Genomic DNA, 19,197 nt, shown 5'->3' with positions numbered 1-19,197 from the left:
CATATGACACATTTTTTTTAAACTAGATACCTTAATGATGATTGTGGACAAGTTTAGTTAAATTTGTCTCAGTAGTTTTAAAGAAGATTTTTGCAAAAGATTACAAAACTTTACGAAAAATTGTTAAAAATTGACTATAAAGGGCAATAACTCCTTAAGGGGTCAACTGACCAATTTGGTGATGTTGACTTATTTGTAGATCTCACTTGACTGAAAATTATTGCTGTGTACAGTTGATCTCTATCTATAATAGTATTCAAGATAATAACCAAAAACGGCAAAATTTCCTTAAAATTACCAATTCAGGGACAGCACCCCAACAATGGGTTGTCTGATTCATCTGAAAATTTAAGGGCAGATAGATCTTCACCTAATAAACAATTTTACCCCCATGCCGAATCTGCTCTAAATGCTTTGGTTTCAGCCATGGCGGCCCATTTTGGTTGGTTGGTCAGGTCACCAGACACAGTTTTTAGACTAGATACCCTAATGATGATTGTGGCAAAGTTTGGTTAAATTTGGCCAATTAGTTTCAGAGGAGAAGATTTTTGTAAAAGTTAACGACATACGACAACTATGGACCACGGACAAGACACCAAGTGATAAGAAAAGCTCACTTGACCCTTTGGGCAAGGTGAGCTAATATTTAAGAAACGAGTCCAGCACACCATTTATGAACTGTATTCGCACTGACAAGCTAAATGATCACATGGTAGTGATTACAATTATAAACAAACTAATTTAATCATGGCATTGCACAAGGTCATGTTTTTCTCTGACTGTTATGACGTCTTTACACTAAATCCATTGGATGTTGGATGTGTACTAATTGATAATTTAGTCTAAGAATAAAATGCATGATTTTTTTGTGGCTTTGAACTAGCTGTCAGTAAGTGCGAGAACTCTCAGATCTGTAATTAGTGTCTTTTTGTTGTTTGGATATACAAGTAACCAGCCACTTCCACTCTGTGTTCTTAAATTCATGGTTCTCTGTGCCCTTCAAACCCCACGAAAATTTGTTTAACACGAATTAAAATGAATCCACAGTATATGTATTTGTATCCATCTGATGAGTTAAGCCTTTTTCAACTGATTTTTATAGTTTGATCTTATGTTGTACTGTTACACTACTGTCAAAGGTTAGGGGAGGCTTTTGATCCCTCTAACATGTCTAACCCCGTCACATTCTATATGTATGTGCCTGTCCCAAGTCAGAAGCCTATAATTCAGTGGTTGTCGTTTGTTTAGGTGTCACATATTTGTTTTTCGTTTATTTTTTGTATATAAATTAGACTGTTAGTTTTTCTCATTTGAATTGTTTTACATTTTCATTTCGGGGCCTTTTATTGCTGACTATGCAGTATGGTCTTTGCTCATTGTTGAAGGCTGTACAGTAACCTATAGTTGTTAATTTCTGATACATATACCTGTATGCAGATTTTTCTAATATTACAGTAAATAATCTTGTATCTTTTAAGATCGTTTCTTGTTACTTCAAATTCGTTGAACATATATTCAATAAAATGTCTAATCATTTCATAAGTTTATAACAATAACAAACAACAACAACAACAACACTTCAATATGAAACAAAATATGTTCTTTTTTCTATGAAAATGAGATTTACGATAAAAAAAAAAAAAAAAGATTACTAAAATACTGAAAAAAAATCATGGTCTAAAATCAAATTATTCTAACTATTTGTCAAGAAGAATGATACTTTCTTAACAAGTAACACACTTGATCATAAACTAAATAGTTAGCACCAGCTGCCAACCCCCCTTTTATCAGCCCTGGTGAAAGTCCTTTATAAAGACCTCTGACGCTTCCCTCTTCTTTCATTATTGTGATCATACAGTCCCACAGTCCATTATAATGTCTTACGGCACCAAAACCTTTCCTGGCTTTCTCAAAACCCTGTATTTCTAGTCTCTTTTTAATAACATCCAGAGGGTAAATTATTGTTTTTGCAATAGCTCCTGCACTAGATCCACATACTAAGACTTCTGTTACACCTACAAATACAAAATAAATTTCTTTCTCATTTACCTAAGTTAGATGATGGTTTAAATCAAAATCCATAGAAGTCTTTTTAAACTAAGATGTCATAATGAAGTTAGATCATGCTTTTTTCAAAAAGAAAACTTCACTATAGAATTTTGAGATACAATATGAGAAGATAGCTCTTATAATATGCTTTCAAATTAGAAAAGAAATAAATGGGTGACTGGACTAATTTTCTTGCTTCGTCATAAAATATATTAATTCACAACACATTCTATTGTAAAGTTATTTCCCCTCATATCTCAGTTATCTTCCCTTAGGTAGGTCGTAGCAACTGTAGCAACATTTAAACTAGAGGCTCTTAAGAGCCTGTGTCGCTCACCTTGGTCTATGTGCATACATGTATTAAACAAAGGACACAGATGAATTCATGACAAAATTGTGTTTTGATGATGGTGATGTGTTTGTAGATCTTACTTTACTGAACATTCTTGCTACTTACAATTTTCTCTATCTATAATAAACTTGGCCCTTTAGTTACACAGAGGAAAATATTTTGTAAAAATTTACAAAAATTCAAAAAATGAATGAAAATTGTTAAAAAATTGACTATAAAGGGCAATAACTCTTTGAGGGGTCAAATGACCATTTAGGTCATATTGACTTATTTGTAGATCTTACTTTGCTGAACATTATTGCTGTTGAAAGTTTATCTCTATCTATACTAATATTCAAGATAATAACCAAAAACAGAAAAATTTCTTTAAAAATTACTAATTGTGGGGCAGCAACCCAACAACCCATTGTCCAATTCATCTGAAAATTTCAGAGCAGATAAATATTGACTAGATACACAATTCAACCCCGTTTCAGATTCGCTCTAAATGCTTTGGTTTCAGAGTTATAAGCCGAAATCTACATTTTACCCCTATGTTCTATTTTTAGCCATGGTGGCCATCTTGGTTGGTTGGCTGGGTCATCGGACACATATTTTAAACTAGATACTCCAATGATGATTGTGGCTAAGTTTGGTAAAATTTGGCCCAGAGGTTTCAAAGGAGAAGATTTTTGTAAAAGACTACAAAATTTACGAAAAATTGGTAAAAAATGACTATAAAGAGCAATAACTCCTTAAGGGGTCAACTGACCATTTTGATCATGCTGACTTATTTGTAGATCTTAATTTGCTGAACATTATTACTATTTACAGTTTATCTCTATCTATAATAGTATTCAAGATAATAACCAAAAACAGCAAAATTTCCTTAAAATTACCAATTCATGGGCAGCAACCCAACAACGGGTTGTCCAATTCATCTGAAAATTTCAGGGCAGATAAATATTGACCTGATGAACAATTATACCCCTTTCAGATTTGCTCTAAATGCTTTGGTTTCAGAGTTATAAGCCAAAATCTACATTTTACCCCCTATGTTCTATTTTTAGCCATGGCGCCCATCTTGGTTGGTTGGCCGGGTCACCGGACACATTTTTTAAACTAGATACTCCAATGATGATTGTGGCTAAGTTTGGTAAAATTTGGCCTAGTAGTTTCAGAGGAGAAGATTTTTGTAAAAGTTAACAGACGACGCCGGACGACGACAGACGACGATAGATGACACCGGACGACGACAGACAAAGGACGCAAAATGATGAGAAAAGCTCACTTGGCCCTTCGGGCCAGATGAGCTAAAAATGAATCAAACAAAACAAAAAATGTTTTTTTTTGTAAAATACAGCAGTAAGTATGATAAAACACATAATTTCATCTGATCTAAACATTAGTTACTGAAATAAACTCTTAGAGATGCTTGATTATTTTTTATCATAGATATTGTGGCTCTATATAAACGGCTTTTTTCAAGTTTAGATGACAAATCCACTACAATATAATCAAATTCTATCTCATGATTGACAGCTATGCAAATTTCAAAATATTTGATCTGCAATACTTGAATCATCACCTGAATAAAATGTGAGGCAACTGAAGATATGCTTATATCTTCATATGTCAATCTGAATGTCTCCCCAAAAAAAATTTAGACAGGGATTTACTATTTCATGGATAAAGAAAATACATTTGATCATAATCAGGCGGAAACCCAGTTGAAACAGAACTAAAGAATCGAAGCTCTTTGTTAGAGAAGGCGATAAATGCTTACTGTAATGTTTACCATAGTAACAAAAAAATTAAAAGTTAATAGAAACAAGTAAAATGACAATTTTCTTCTCAATTAGGATGTGTTCTATTTTAAAAACACCATTTGCATAGGTTTAAATATATCTATTACATAGTTAAGCAGAACAGTTAGATATAAAGTCGACGACATGGGTATCTATCAAGTTGGATGTAGAAAAACCTCTGATTTTTTTGAAACAAGAGTGCACACGCTGAAATGTCTCGCCTTCTATACTAATCATTGATATTATGTTGATAGTCCTAAGTATAAAGCTAAACTTTATTACAACTGTCACATAAACTTAACATTAACCAAAATAACTAAACAAAGACCAATGAACCTTGAAAAAGAGGTCCAGGTCAGATGAACCATGCCAGGCAGACAGGTACAGCTAACAATGCTTCTATACAACATATATAGTTGACACATTATTTATAGTTTAAGAAAAATAGACCAAAACACAAAAAAAACTGACACTGTGCAATGAACCGTGAAAATGAGGTCACGGTTAAATAAAACCTGCTCGACTGACATAAAGATCATAAAATATTTCCATACACCAAATATAGTTGACCTATGGCATATAGCATTAGATAAAAAGACCAAAACTCAAAAACTTAACTTTGACCACTGAACCATGAAAATGAGGTCAAGGTCACATGACATCTGCCCGCTAGACATGTACACTTAACAATCATTCCATACAACAAATATAGTAGACCTATTGCATATGGTATGAGAAAAACAGACCAAAACACAAAAATTTAACTATAACCACTGAACCATGAAAATGAGGTCAAGGTCAGATGACACCTGCCAGTTGGACATGTACACCTTACAGTCCTTCCATACACCGAATATACTAGCCCTATTGTTTATAGTATCTGAGATATTGACTTGACCACCAAAACTTAACCTTGTTCACTGATCCATGAAATGAGGTCGAGGTCAAGTGAAAACTGTCTGACAGACACGAGGACCTTGCAAGGTACGCACATATCAAATATAGTTATCCTATTACTTATAATAAGAGAGAATTCAACATTACAAAAAATTTGAACTTTTTTTTCAAGTGGTCACTGAACCATGAAAATGAGGTCAAGGACATTGGACATGTGACTGAAGGAAACTTCGTAACATGATTCATGAAGCATCTATATACAAAGTATGAAGCATCCAGGTCTTCCAACTTCTAAAATATAAAGCTTTTAAGAAGTGAGCTAAAGCCGCCACCGTAGCCACCGCCGCCGTATCACTATCCCTATGTCGAGCTTTCTGCAACAAAAGTTGCAGGCTCGACAAAAATTACCACAGACGGAGAACATATTTATCCATTAGTTCAGTAATTTTCGTGTCTGCCCTTCCATTATTTGACTCAAGAAAAAGTTCTAAAAAAATGGGTAACAATTGTATCGAAAAGAAAATGGAGTGCGCCTTTTTATGTTAGAGCATGTTTGAGTTGAATATTTTGTCTTGAAAACGTACAAAGCAAGAATATTTAATACATCATCTTGCTTCAGATTCTATCATTTTTATATATTAAAGCTACAGGTTGATTTATAACACAAAAAAATCACAGTACTAAAAGATGAAATATATGGGTCAAGTGAAATACCTATCTAATGAATCATAAAAACAGATTAGGTGTATTCGAATAGCTATTTTTTTTACTAAAAGTACTTGACGACAGTCTTTCAAGTATGAAGATGAAAATGCATATCTTCGAAAACAAATAATTTTTTGTGTGTGATAACTAAGGTTTATAGTCTTCAACCACTAAAAAAATCTAGTCTGCCCTTCCACGAAATATTTAATTAGACATTTTTTAAATGTTTATAAATTTTCAAAAATTCCACCTGACAACCGATTAGACAATAGTTTTAAGTTGAATCTATGCAGACAAGATCATTAACTGATGCTAATTAGCTAGTAGATATATTTGTATTTTAAAATTCAACTGACATATAAGGATTGTAATGGTGCTATGCGGATAAATTTATCGGTTTTCAAGAGCAAAATTGGCAGTGCGTCATCCCTACAATGGCTTCCATTTCTATAATAGTGATAATGAACTGGCGTAATGGGGAGATAAATTTGACGAAGTAGAATCCCAACTGCATAATGTAAACAATCAGATATCAAACTTGATTAAATAACAGTTCAATCCTGTTTATTGTTTGACAGGTGCAACAAATACATTTTTTCTAAATCCATTTCCTCTACCTGCATGTGACCTCTTATGATCTGGATTGTCAAACCATCCTCTCCACAGTCTTGTAAACAAAGCAAAGAATCCAAATTGGAGGCCCATTTGTGGTCCAATTTGTGCAACAGCCGCACCAAGACCTTTGTAAAAAGACAGGAAACCTTCTTCTTTGATCATGGTTTGAATTCCTGAATATAATGAGGAATATGTCTGAAAAGAAGTAAAATAAGTTCATCCAAATTTCATTTCTAAGATAAGTCAATTTTTTTTCAAAACTTCTATGTAGACTACATATAAGTATTGATAAAACTCTACAAACAAGATGGAATATTGAAAATTATTTCCAAGCATCAAATGGCTTTTGCCTTCTTGCAAAATAAAATAAGTACAAAAAAAAAAAACAAAAAACACAGAAACTTTTATAAGGGGGGCCCACTGACTGCCTAAGAGGGGGCCTGCTCCAGTCATGCTTTTGTGATTCCCTACAAAATCAACCAATTTTCCCCATAAAAGGGTCCCCTGCCCCCTGGATCAGCATATATCCACTCATTTGATCACTATATTATAGTATGAATTGAAGAAAATGTGAAAACAAAGTAATTTAAATCTAGATGACAGAAACATAAAAGTACAAGCTGCTATTATAAAAGTTGTCTTTTCTTTTTTTCAATTTTATTTAATTTCTCCATTTCATTTCATTTAATGAACTCTATACAAAGAGAGATAACTCAAAAATATCTAATGGAAGTTTTGACATGTTACAGAGGTAAATAAGACAGTAAGACACATGGTGGTTTTTTACCGTATATTATATATCTACAGAAGTTTGTGAAATGCAAGGATACAGCTCTTACCTTCTCATTTCCCTGGGCAACAAATCTAGTCCTCAGTACATCCATTGGTTGTGCCACAGTAATAGCAATACATCCTGCTAGTCCTCCACAAACTGTGTGGACTATTGGACGGTGCTTTGTCGTAAACTCATGTGGACAAAATCTCCATGCAACAGAGGTCAGCAACTCAAATGATGCAAACTAAAATCAAAGAATAAATTCTACATATTATTGAGAAAAAAAATATGAAATTTTTCTACATTATCGTTTATTTCAAATCATTGTGAAGACTGGTTAATTCTTTTATGATACAATGCTGCATGAACATTTGTTTTCATTTTCGGACAAAATCGCAAACAAAATTATTGTAGTAAATAATACATGCAGTTGTCTCATTGGCACAACAACCATAACTTCCTATATCTATATACAGTAAAGTAAATCATATTGCAAACTATTAACTAATATACACTTTCCCAATAGTGTACAAATTAAGTAAAGTATACATATAAATACTAGGTTTAACAAAACGAAAAAAACAATATTAAAACCTTGTGTGTCTGAATCGCATCTCTGGACTCAGAGATAGCAAACTTCAGATTAACTGATATATGTTTAATTTTTGCCTAATCTGTGACAAACTATCTAAAAATTATAAAAAAAAAACAAAAGGGTCTATAAATTCTATTTTGTGTAAATATTTTATAAATATTTTATAATGATGCATGAAACTACATCATATATGTATGATCAAAGTCTACTTGAATTATCATTACTCATGAAATTTGGACAGAACAAGGGACATACAGACTACAGCATATCGTTTTAAACCTCTTTGTTAAAAATACTACAGATATTTAAAAATTGAATGAATGTGTAAATATATTTGTAATATTTTTATACCTGAGTGAAACCATATGCAACAGATAATATCTGTGCTGGAACATGCCCTTTCCACAATGCAGTTACTCCTTCTTCTTTTATGATAGACTGGAATGCTTGTCGGATTCCCCAATACTTAGAAAATGATGTACTTGTTGGTTTACATACAGGTTCAACTTGAAGCTACAAGAAATCAGAAACTAAAGTAAAATCATGCCACAAGAAAGATAACTCTATTTTATAAGTACATTCACTTGGCTCAATAGAAAGTGTCTTCCGAGACCTGCAAACATTTTTTTATTTGACAACCATCACATTGTACACATATATAAATCCATAATACTTGAAAAATAGCTGTTCCTTTTAATAAATTACAAATGCATTGATATAAACATAAATGTTCACTGTAGGGGAACTTTGATTCATATATCATGATTAAAAAACATAAGTAAACATACATAATAATCACAAAACGATACGGTGTAGATCCGTTATTTTTCCCGATTTGTAAGCAGACAAGGTTTTTTTTATTAATGAATGAATCAATTTATATTGATGTTTACTTAATTTAATTTATGTATTATGTTTAATTGTATAATACTAACATTTATATAATATTTTATCATATATTCTCCCTGGATGTATAATAACTGATATACAGGGATACTTAGCCTAATGCTGTAAGCTAGGTAAATTGTTAAACAGCATTTAGTGCAATAAAGATGATTTAATTGTTTCAAAAAAAAAAAAAATGATTAAAAAACACAATTTTCTGTTTTTGTTGTATACATTTTTGTATTCAGGCTAATGCATAAAATATAATTTAACACTACATTTGTATACAATGTGTTTTTGCTATGAAAAATTATATTAACAGTTGCACAAGGTAGATACGATGTTCAGATGTCATGAGAACTTCAAGACAATGTTTTATTCAATGTCAAGTGGGATAGTCTCAACCAATCGAAAATCTATTTAGCTATCAAAATTTACATACAATTAATGGATTAATATCTTTTCATACCTGAAATCTTATTTTGAGAACATCAAATGGTTGACAGACAACCCTGGCTACAAATCCAGAGAAAGCTCCAACAGCTGCATACTCCTGTGAAGATAGTTTATACTCTTCTGGTCTATAGCCTACCATTTAATGGACACAGTTTATCAATAGGAACCCTATTAATATGGACGGTCACACAAGTAGCATCTGCAAAATAGGTACATTTTTTTAATACTCAACCCGAAATTGTATTAAATTTGAAATCTCATTTACAAATGTACATAAAAGAGGGACGAAAGATACCAAAGGGACAGTCAAACTCATAAATCTAAAACAAACTGACAACGCCATGGCTAAAAATGAAAAAGACAAACAGAAAAACAATAGTACACATGACACAACATAGAAAACTAAAGAATAAACAACACGAACCCCACCAATGTGAAAAAAGTCTAATTCGGAAGGTCACATTCATGAAAGGGAAGGGGATTGTAGTTACGACGTAAGGAACATATCCGATATCATTTGTGAAACGGTTATTCCATAACGGTCAACCAACTCGTGATGGTGTCCGTAAAATTTACGAAGGGATGATTTCAACTTCACATGATATACATCACATTTTACTGTAAAAGCATTGACATTTACACAGTTAGTCAGAGATTGTTTTGAGGTGAAGGCCCCATAGAGTCCTCTTAATGACTTGAGATGTCTCAGTTTGTTTGCTGTACCAACCCATGCTTTCTGTCCAAGGTCATGTGAGATGTGACAATGTCATGTACAATTTTGTTTCTTACTTGCTTTAAATGTTTCCCAATACAGTATTTGATACCTGAAAGGATACTGGTAAAATAAGCACACAGTTTGTTTCTTAATTTTATTAAACATGCAAAATAATCAATTAAGGTGGTATTTCAGGAAAGTTTAAACAGTGTTAAACCAACTATCATGCAAAATGCTCAACTGGTTAAAACATGCATATATAACAAATATCCAATACACATTTTAAAAGTTGAACCAAGTATTTGTTTAATAGTAATCTTACTATACAAATACTTGGTTAAACGAAATAAATACATACAGAAACCACAAAAAAAAATTATACGAAATAAATATATACAGAAACCACCAAAAAAAATTATACGAAATAAATACATACAGAAACCACCAAAAAAAAGTATACGAAATAAATACATACAGAAACCACAAAAAAAAAGTATACGAAATAAATACATACAGAAACCACCAAAAAAAAATTATACGAAATAAATATATACAGAAACCACCAAAAAAAATTATACGAAATAAATACATACAGAAACCACCAAAAAAAAGTATACAAAATAAATACATACAGAAACCACCAAAAAAAAATATACGAAATAAATACATACAGAAACCACCAAAAAAAAGTATACGAAATAAATACATACAGAAACCACAAAAAAAAATTATACGAAATAAATATATACAGAAACCACAAAAAAAGTATACAAAATAAATACATACAGAAACCACCAAAAAAAAATATACGAAATAAATACATACAGAAACCACCAAAAAAAAGTATACGAAATAAATACATACAGAAACCACAAAAAAAAATTATACGAAATAAATATATACAGAAACCACCAAAAAAAAGTATACGAAATAAATACATACAGAAACTACCAAAAGAAAGTATACGAAATAAATACATACAGAAACAACCAAAAAAAAGTATACGAAATAAATACATACAGAAACCACCAAAAAAAAGTATACGAAATAAATACATACAGAAACCACCAAAAAAAATTATAAAGTCAATTATGAAAAAACATATATATTTAACATGTTCAACATAGGTGCCGAAATGGCTACATCAGGTGTCAATATTTGACTATTTTTGATTTGACTATCCTGCGCAGGGTGCCGATTTGACCAGATGCCGATTTACACCAGTTCGATTTGACTGCATTCTGTATTATACAAACAAAAGTTAATTTAACTGTCATAAGCTCTTTAGAGCATTTGATACCGACATTACTGAACAAATTATGGATCACCTGAACTTGGCGACCACAATACTTGTATATCAGTATTGTCAACAATACTCGTATATAATTAATGTACAAGTATTGTATACAAGTATTGTCCTAGTATTGTTCATATAAAATATAAATACATATAAGTAGAATGTTATTATTACTGCATAAATTCAAAAGTATTAATTTGAAAATAGACTGGATATATACTGTTCAGTGATGTGGATACACAAGTTGTTGAATGCATCTTATGTATTCTTCCCCAATCAGTCTCGACACATTCTTTTATCTAGATAGGAATCGAGTGCTTCACATGAAACCTCTTTCATTATTTTAAATTTCTGTTTTGTTTTGGCCCTTTTGTGTGCGTACGCCTGTTTCTGGTATTCATAATATTATATTATGTATTAATTTAAATATGTTTCTTTGTATATTTTCTTGTGTAATTAACGGAGTGTTAATTTAAGTAGGTTTTAGTTATCATGTTAATGAATAAAAGTATAAGCAAAAGTCTTAATTTTTATATCTGACAAAATGCATTAAAACAAAAAAACACCAACAAGTTGTTAATAAAACACATATATAATTGCAAATAACAAACCCTATCGATAAAACCATACATGAAATTAGCATACATTCCAAGAAACAAAAATTTAGAATTGCTTCCCTTGTTCCATGTTTGAATCTCATTTTGGTGTTTTAAGTTAAAGTAAAAGAAACTTATAAATTTATATATAATTTTGATAACTGAAAGAAAAGAAAATACACATTACACATATCAATGATTTTACAAATATATAATTATGTCCCTGCATATATTATTTATTAACCAAAAAGATCTTTAAAGTAATAATAATTGAGTTATTTCCCCTTCCCCATGTCCTTTGTAAATAGATAGATTTTTGACTTGCTATATGAATATTGCCTATTGGAATATTCATGGTTTAAATGAAGATAAATTTCAGGTGATTTGTTTATTGAAAATGTTTGTAAATATGATATAGTTTGTTTTACAGAAACAATGTTGAGAGAGTCTCCAGGAAATCTTCCAGGTGTTACATCTCCCTATATAGTTAAGCCTATTAAGGCAAAAAAAAAAGGGGGAGACCATCAGGTGGCATGCTTATATTTATAAAAGCCAAATTTAAAAATGTAATTTCTGAAATAAAACAGAACAACTTCTCAATATGGTTGAAAATAGATGGAACTTTTCTCAATTTGGAGAAAAACATTTTCTTTGTTTTACCTACATCAAACCATATAACAATAAGGATATTTCTGAACTGACATTCACAAAAATGGAAAATGATATTTCTTTTTTCTTATCCAAAGGTGAGGTGATTTTAAGTGGCGATTTTAACGCACGCACAGGAGGGTTAAATGACTTTATTCAAAATGATGGTGTTAATGACAATTTTACAGACTGTCCAGTACCGGAAGATAATACACCTGATCTACCTTTAGAAAGAAATCAATTAGATCAAAAAAACAATTTACATGGGAATTTACTAGTAAATATCTGTAAGTCCTCTCAAATGAGAATTGTGAATGGAAGATTCCTTGGTGACTCACTTGGCTACTTTACATTTTATAATAGTAATGGTAAGAGCACAGTAGATCATATGTTGACATCACAGAATTTATTTTATACCATCAATAATTTTATGGTAAAACTACCTTCTGATCTATCAGATCATTGTTTAATTAAATAGCATTGAATATTTTTAATTATAAAAATTCTAAAGAAATAGATAAGGAAGAACTATGGTCCCTTCCTGGTACTTTTAAATGGACGGATCAGAGCAAGGACATTTATATTGATGCTTTATTAGAAGAAAACAGTGTAGAAGACATTCTATCTTTAAACAAACTAATTGATGATAATAATTTTAATGATTTTGACTTCTTAGTGACCAAAACTAATGAAATCTATTTAGAAAGAAGCTGCAAAAAAATCAGTTTCTTTTAAAGCAAATTTTAAAAAATCTATAATGCAAAGACATACAAACTAGAGGCTCTCAAGAGCCTGTGTCACTCACCTGTTACTGTATTTACTGATGTCGTCCATCTTGGTTGGTAGGCGGGGTCATTAGACACTTTTTTAAATAGATACACTAGTAATGATTGTGGCCAAGTTTGGTTAAATTTGGCCCATAGTTTTAGAAAAGAAAATTTTTGTACAAGTTACAAAAATGATGAAAAGTTGTTCAAATTGACTATAAAGGGCAATAACTCCTTAAGGGGTCCTCTCACAATTTTGATCATGTGACTTATTTGTAGATCTTACTTTGCTGAACATTATTGCTGTTTACAGTTTATCTCTATCTATAATAGTATCTAAGATAATAACCAAAAACTGCAAAATTTCCTTAAAATTACCAATTTTAGGGCAGCAACCCAACAACTGGTTGTCGGATTCATCTGAAAATTTGTGAGGGGATAGATCTTATTCTGATGGACATTAAAATCTTAAAAGATTTGCCCGAAATGTCTTAGTTTCAAAGATATAAAGCAAAAACTGCATTTTACCACTATGTTCTAATTTTAGCAAAGTCGGCCATTTTGTTTGGAAGGCGGGGTCATCGGACACATTTTTTAAACAAGATACCACAATGATAATTGTGGCCAAGTTTGGTTAAATTTGGCCAAGTAGTTTCAGAGAAGAAGATTTTTGTACAAGTTACAAAAAATGACAAAAAGTTGATAAAAATTGACTATAAAGGGCAATAACTCCTTAAGGGATTGACTGACAATTTTGGTCATGTTGACTTATTTGTAGATCTTACTTTGCTGAACATTATTGCTGTTTACAGTTTATCTCTATCTATAATAGTATTCAAGATAATAACCAAAAACTGCAAAATTTCCTTAAAATAACCAATTCAGGGGCAGCAACCCAACAACAGGTTGTCCGATTCGTCTGAAAATTTCAGGGCAGATAGATCTTAACCTGATCAACAATTTTACCCCCATGTCAGATTTGCTCTAAATGCTTTGGTTTCAAAGATATAAGCCAAAATATACATTTTACCCCTGTGTTCTATTTTTAGCCATGGCGGCCATCTTGGTTGGATGGCCAGGTCATTGGACACATTTTTTAAACTAGATACCCCAAGGATGATTGTGGCCAAGTTTGGTTAAATTTGGCCCAGTAGTTTCAGAGGAGAAGATTTTTGTAAAAGTTTACAGACGACGGACGCTGGACGACGGACGGCAAGTGATGAGAAAAGCTCACTTGACCTTTCAGGTCAGGTGAGATAAAAAGGCAAAACCTAAAAAAGTATGGATGTCAAATGATTGCTTACTCCTTAGAAAAGAAGTTCGTTCCCTTGGAAATAGATTAGCTAAAGCCCCTAATAATAACGCATTAAGATTGACTTATTGCAACTGTAAAAGAGAATACAGTAAACTTAAAAATAAACTGAAAAAGGATTTGTTTCATTCCTTCATAAAACAAATAAATGATATAAACCCAAAGAACACCAAAGAATTTTGGGGAAGCATTAATAATTACAAAAAAAAAGAATAATATAAACTGTGAGCCTGCTATTTCTGCCAAAGAATGGGAGATTCATTATAAAAATTTGCTTGCTTCAAGTGATAATGATAAAACTGATACAAATCAAAATATAGAGAACAAAAACCACAACTTTACTAATACATCCCTTGATGTCCCTATTACATGTAAAGAAATCAAACTGCATTTAGAAGTTAAATAAAAAGGGAAAATCTGGAGGTCCTGATCTGATAATTAATGAATTTCTAAAGGTGGGGTCAAACACTCTAGTTTTACTTCTGACAAAACTTTTTAATAAGATACTTAACTTAGAAAAATTCCCCAAAATTTGAAACATTTCTCTATTGACATCAATTTATAAATCTGGTGACCCATCTGATTGTGGGAACTACAGAGGTATAAGCATAACAAGCTGTCTTGGTAAAGTCTTTACCTCCATTTTACAAAAACGACTTAGTGATTTTCTTGAAACACATAATTTATTATCTTCAAATCAAGGTGGTTTTAGAAAAAATTACAGAACTGTAGATCATGTCTTTATTTTAAAAACAATAATAAACAAATATTTGTTTAAATGTAAAAAGAAACTATATGTGTGTTTTGTAGGTTTTAAAAAGGCTTTTGACAGTGTCTGGAGATCAGCTCTATTCTTAAAATTACAAAATAAAGGAATACAGGGCAAATTTTATAATATACTGCATGACATGTACTCTAATACCTTATATTCATGTAAATATCAAAATATGTTTACCAAGCCTTTTCTTGCTAATCAGGGAGTCAAACAAGGAGACAGTTTAAGTCCAACTTTATTTAATATATTTGTTGATGACATTGGAAAATACTTAGATACAAACTCAACTAGTGCAGTTAATTTAAACGGTCAAAAAGTGAACCATTTATTGTATGCTGATGATTTATTATTGATATCGGAATCTGCAGATGGTCTCCAGAACTCTCTTGATTCTTTACAAAAATATAGTACTGAATGGAAACTGGACGTGAACCTTAAGAAAACAAAAAATATAATTTTCTCTAAAAATAAAGTAAATAAAGAAAACTTTTACTTTTATTACAGTTCTAATGCAATTGAAATTGTTGATTGTTATAAATACTTAGGAGTTGATTTTCATAGCTCTGGAAAATTTATACAGGCAGTGTCAAGCCTCTCAGATAAAGCTGAAAAAGCATATTTTGCATTGAAGTCAAAACTACCATATAGTGAAAATTTGTCTGTTAAGACTTGGCTTCAGCTTTTTAATTCAATGATAATTCCTATTTTAACTTACGGATCAGAAGTATGGATATCAGAATTCAAACCAAATTTTGAAGCATTAGACAAAAGTAAATTAGAAAAAACTCAAAATTCCATGTTTAAAAACATACTTAGGGTTCATGGAAAGTCTTCCAATCTAGCAGTGAGGTGTGAATTGGGCACATTACCCATTAGCATTAAATGTTATCAACTTATGTATAAATACTATGTGCATCTCAGTGATATTGGTGAACGATCTGGTGGTCCACATGAAATTCTCAAGGCTGCTTTTGAAGTGGACAAAACTCTCACAAATAGAGAAAATTCATGGTCTAACAAACTATCTGAATTAATGAAATATATTGGAATACCCTTAAACAAGCATTGTCATAGTAATTTCAAACAGAAACTAGAAAATTTCTACAAAAATAAAATTATATTTGAACTATCTAAGAAAAAACATGGAAACTGTGGTAAACTTTTATTTTTTAGTAAAATCTATACTAAATTTAAACAACAAGAATATTTAAACTTTAATATTCCTAAATACCTTAGAAAAAAACTCACTAAATTAAGAATAAGTGCACACTCATTAGCAATAGAAACTGGTAGACCAAAAATAACCTCTAATGAGAGATTTTGTAAATTTTGAACAGGAAAAATTGAAAATGAGATACATTTCTCTATGATTGAATGTCCGCAATATAACAAAATTAGATCTAAATATAAAATTAATGATATGAATTCAAATAATTTGGATGAAAATTTTACCAAAATGTTAAATCCTATGTCTGAAAAATAATTAAAATCTATTTGTATGTATATTTAAGAAGCTCTTGATTTGAGAGACCACCATACCGTTTCAACAGATAATAATCTTTTACAGTAGTTCGTGCATATACACATATATCTTATATAGGTGATTGTATGTTTTAAGTAAATTTATGAAAATTTAGAATAATACTGATGTATAAGTTTATGGTATCAATATCAGTTTATAATGTAATGGTATACATAGAATTGGCTTATGACTTGTTGTTACATGCATCTTTATTTCATTTATATGTTGTTTTTATATTATAATTGTCTGTATTTGGATCACGCCTCTATTTAGCTGCAGTATCGTAGCTCTTAGGTCCTTATGTTATTTTTTTACTATTTGTGGACCATAGAGCTACGGATTTTTCCTATTTCAAAACGTTCGGAATTGCGACCCAGGTTCAGGTCGCACTTATTTCCCAAAAATTTATTCTTTATAATCCATGCAAAGCTTGTCAATATATCTACATTTTTTGCTAGTTCGTTTCGTTAGATATTTTTCTAGGATAATATGACGTACCTATTTATCATAAAAATTAGATAATAGTGTTAAGAAAATGAATATTCAAACATTCATTTCCTTAACACTATTATCTATTTATTTCCATTTGTATATAGGAGCTACGATACCGCATCTACCCTCTATTGTGCTCTTTCCAATAAAATATTGAATTGAATTGAATTGATAATACCAGTATTGTGGTCGCCAAGTTCAGTTGATCCCAAATTATTTGCATTGATTTAAAAATAGTATTCAAATATGTTCTTTTTAATTTCTTACCTTCTTTTAAACACTGGGACAAAGAAAGGTTGTATCGATTTAATTTTCAAGTTAAATTTTGTTGTGTTAGGGGTTAATCTGATACGGGGAAAGAAACTTGCAATCAGACGTCGGTATGTATATATGTACTGGTAGATTCCTCCGTTATTCGGAGCACCCCTCGAGGGCTGCGAGGGTACAGTGGAATCCGTGTACACTCCCTTCGGGATTTATGGGTACATGCTTAAAATAAAGTTGACCTTTCGCATATAGTATATATGAAACAAACTAATCCAGGAAAATTAAGATTGACCAATGAACCACGAAAATAGCGGGTCATGGTCAGATGATAATTGCCAGACAGACATATACACCTTACAATCATTACATACACCAAATATAGTTGACCTGTTGTTAATAGTATGAGAAAAACAGACAAAAACAAAACATTGAGCAATGAACCATAAAAATGAGGTCAAGGTCAAATAAAACATACCAAACTGACATGCACATCGTAAAATATTTTCAGACACCAAATAAAGTTGACTAGCTATTGCATGCAGTATTTAAAAAACAGACCAAAACACAAAAACTTAAATTTAAACACTCAACCATGAAAATGAGGTCAAGTTCAGATGACACAAGCCAGATGGCAATGTACACCTTACAATCATTCCATACACCAAATAAAATTGACCTATTGCATACAGTATAAGAAAAACATTCCATACACCAAATAAAATTCACCTATTGCATATAGTATAAGAAAAACATACCAAAACACAAATACTTAACTATAACCACAGAACCATGAAAATGAGGTCAAGGTCAGATGATATCTGCCAGTTGGACATGTAGACCTTACAATCATTCCATACACCAAATATAGGAGACCTATTGCTTATAGTATCTGAGATATGGACTTAATCACGAAAATTTAACCTTGTTCATTGATCCATGAAATGAGGGCGAGGTCAAGTGAAAACTGTCTGAAGGGCATGAGTACCTTGCAAGGTACGCACATACCAAATATAGTTATTTTTATTACTCATAATAAGAGAGAGATAAGAATGCTAAAAATCTTAACTTTTTTTTCAAGTAGTCACTGAACCAAGAAAAGGAGTTCAAGGACAATGGACATATGAAAGACGGCATAAGGCATCTATATACAATTCCCCAAATGTATGAATGATCTAGGTCTTCTACCTTCTGAAATTTTACGCTTTAAAGAGGTAAGTTGACGCCGCCGGATCACTATTCCTATGTCGAGCTTTTTGCGCTAAAAGTCGCAGGCTCGACAAAAATCAACAAAAGAAGGCAATTGTTTCATAAAGAATAATGCAAGTTTGTTACGTAAAGGAGGAAATATAACTTCGGAATCATTGGCACAGTTTTTGTTTCACTGCCACTGAGTCGGTTTACTATATCTTACAATCAATACTCCTGTTTTCGGCGAAACTTTTCAGCATTCGTATATTTTTTGTCCTTTTCAACTTTTTTGATTCGAGCATCACTGATGAGTCTAATGAAGTCGTCTGGCGTACAATATTTTAAGCCTGGTCTTTGTGAAAATGCAAAAGATAGCAAATCTGTATTCGCTCAATCAAATGATAGATGTGCCTGAAAATTTCATATATACAGGCGTGAATCCAGAATTTGATGTAAGGGGAGCACATCCGAGAATTAGGAGTTTGAGTACCATTTTTTTGTA

The 19,197-nt window shown here is 31.5% G+C and overlaps 1 protein-coding gene across 1 annotated transcript; it reads right to left on the bottom strand.

The window, feature by feature from the left end:
• Positions 1-1,528: 1,528 nt before the first annotated feature.
• On the bottom strand, positions 1,529-17,618 carry LOC143044869 (mitochondrial thiamine pyrophosphate carrier-like). The gene is made up of 6 exons (XM_076217087.1): positions 17,508-17,618; positions 9,130-9,315; positions 8,127-8,288; positions 7,245-7,424; positions 6,408-6,600; positions 1,529-2,015 (listed from the first exon to the last, which is right to left on the bottom strand). The coding sequence occupies exons 2-6, from the start codon at positions 9,253-9,255 to the stop codon at positions 1,705-1,707; spliced, it is 972 nt and encodes a 323-aa protein (XP_076073202.1). The 5' UTR covers positions 9,256-9,315; positions 17,508-17,618; the 3' UTR covers positions 1,529-1,704.
• Between the last annotated feature and the right edge of the window lie 1,579 nt (positions 17,619-19,197).

This window comes from Mytilus galloprovincialis, chromosome 9 (assembly GCF_965363235.1).
Source record: "Mytilus galloprovincialis chromosome 9, xbMytGall1.hap1.1, whole genome shotgun sequence".
NCBI lineage: Eukaryota > Metazoa > Mollusca > Bivalvia > Mytilida > Mytilidae > Mytilus > Mytilus galloprovincialis.
This window is presented reverse-complemented; position numbering and strand designations above follow the sequence as displayed.